Source organism: Octopus bimaculoides, chromosome 12 (genome assembly GCF_001194135.2).
Source record: "Octopus bimaculoides isolate UCB-OBI-ISO-001 chromosome 12, ASM119413v2, whole genome shotgun sequence".
NCBI classification, from domain to species: domain Eukaryota; kingdom Metazoa; phylum Mollusca; class Cephalopoda; order Octopoda; family Octopodidae; genus Octopus; species Octopus bimaculoides.
In genome coordinates this window covers 39,262,424-39,263,445 of record NC_068992.1, presented here as the reverse complement: position 1 = coordinate 39,263,445, position 1,022 = coordinate 39,262,424, and the positions used below count along the sequence as shown (strand labels likewise).

Genomic DNA, 1,022 nt, shown 5'->3' with positions numbered 1-1,022 from the left:
ATATATGAATTCCTTCCTTCTGCGAACCACGTTAATAAAACAAAATGTTTATTAACACAAACTTCAACCATTGCTAACATCGAAAAATATAAATTATCTTTTAGACACATTCCAGGAACAAGTCAAACAGGACAAAAAACATCGCGAAGATATGCAGCAACAAATTCACTTAGTACAAGGTGAGTTTTACAAGAGATTTATATGGATTTTTGGTGGCTTTTAATTAAAGTTAGTGAACTAGTTATTGATTTCGTGTTGTCTTTTTGGCCGTTGTTAATGTTTGTTGTCTTACTCCTGGTTGCATACAACGGAACGAATAGATATGTACACAAACACATTGCACATTTGTGGATATCCCCACTCATACATACACACATACATACATACATACATATTTATACATATATATATATAATATGTATAATATGTATACACACACACATATGTATATATACATACACACATATATATATATACATATATATATGTATGTGTGCATGCATGTATGCATATCAATATGTATATTCATCGACAGCTCTGACGAAATTAGCATCAATTTCTTTAGGTCGGTCAATATTTGTCAACGGATCGATAGACCAATTGAGCAGGTCTGTTATTAACGTACTTATAATAACTAATGGAAACAGATGTAAGTCAAATTTACTCAAATAAAGGAAAAATATGTTATGGCCAAAATTTATACCTTGTCTTGGAGTGAAAGCATTTGAAGAGGCCAGGATGATGCAAGCAGGGCTCAAGAGACATTTAAGGAAAAAGGTGAAGACTGAGAAGGTGAATGACAAGGACCTTTTTGTGTGCACAGTCTGTGACAGACCATGTCTGTCCTTGGCTGGCCTCAAATCTCACCTGCGAACCCATGGAAAACAAACCTCACCCAGCTATTCTGATTATATGTCTGTGCACACGTTTGAATGTGGTGTGTGCCAGAGGGTTTGCAAATCCAATGGGGGTCTTAAAAGACATGTTAGGATCCACAATGAGCAGAACTTACTTGCAGGTAT

At 35.2% G+C, this 1,022-nt stretch overlaps 1 protein-coding gene across 4 annotated transcripts in view; it reads left to right on the top strand.

Annotated features, from left to right (window-relative positions):
- The window catches only part of LOC106877775 (SKI family transcriptional corepressor 1 homolog-B), a 113,607-nt gene that overhangs the window by 93,338 nt on the left and 19,247 nt on the right, over positions 1-1,022 (top strand). For all 4 annotated transcript variants that reach the window (XM_052972158.1, XM_052972156.1, XM_052972157.1 and 1 more), the window contains one exon: positions 105-179. In XM_052972158.1, coding sequence (XP_052828118.1) covers positions 105-179 — 75 coding nt within the window. The remainder of the gene's footprint in view (positions 1-104; positions 180-1,022) is intronic.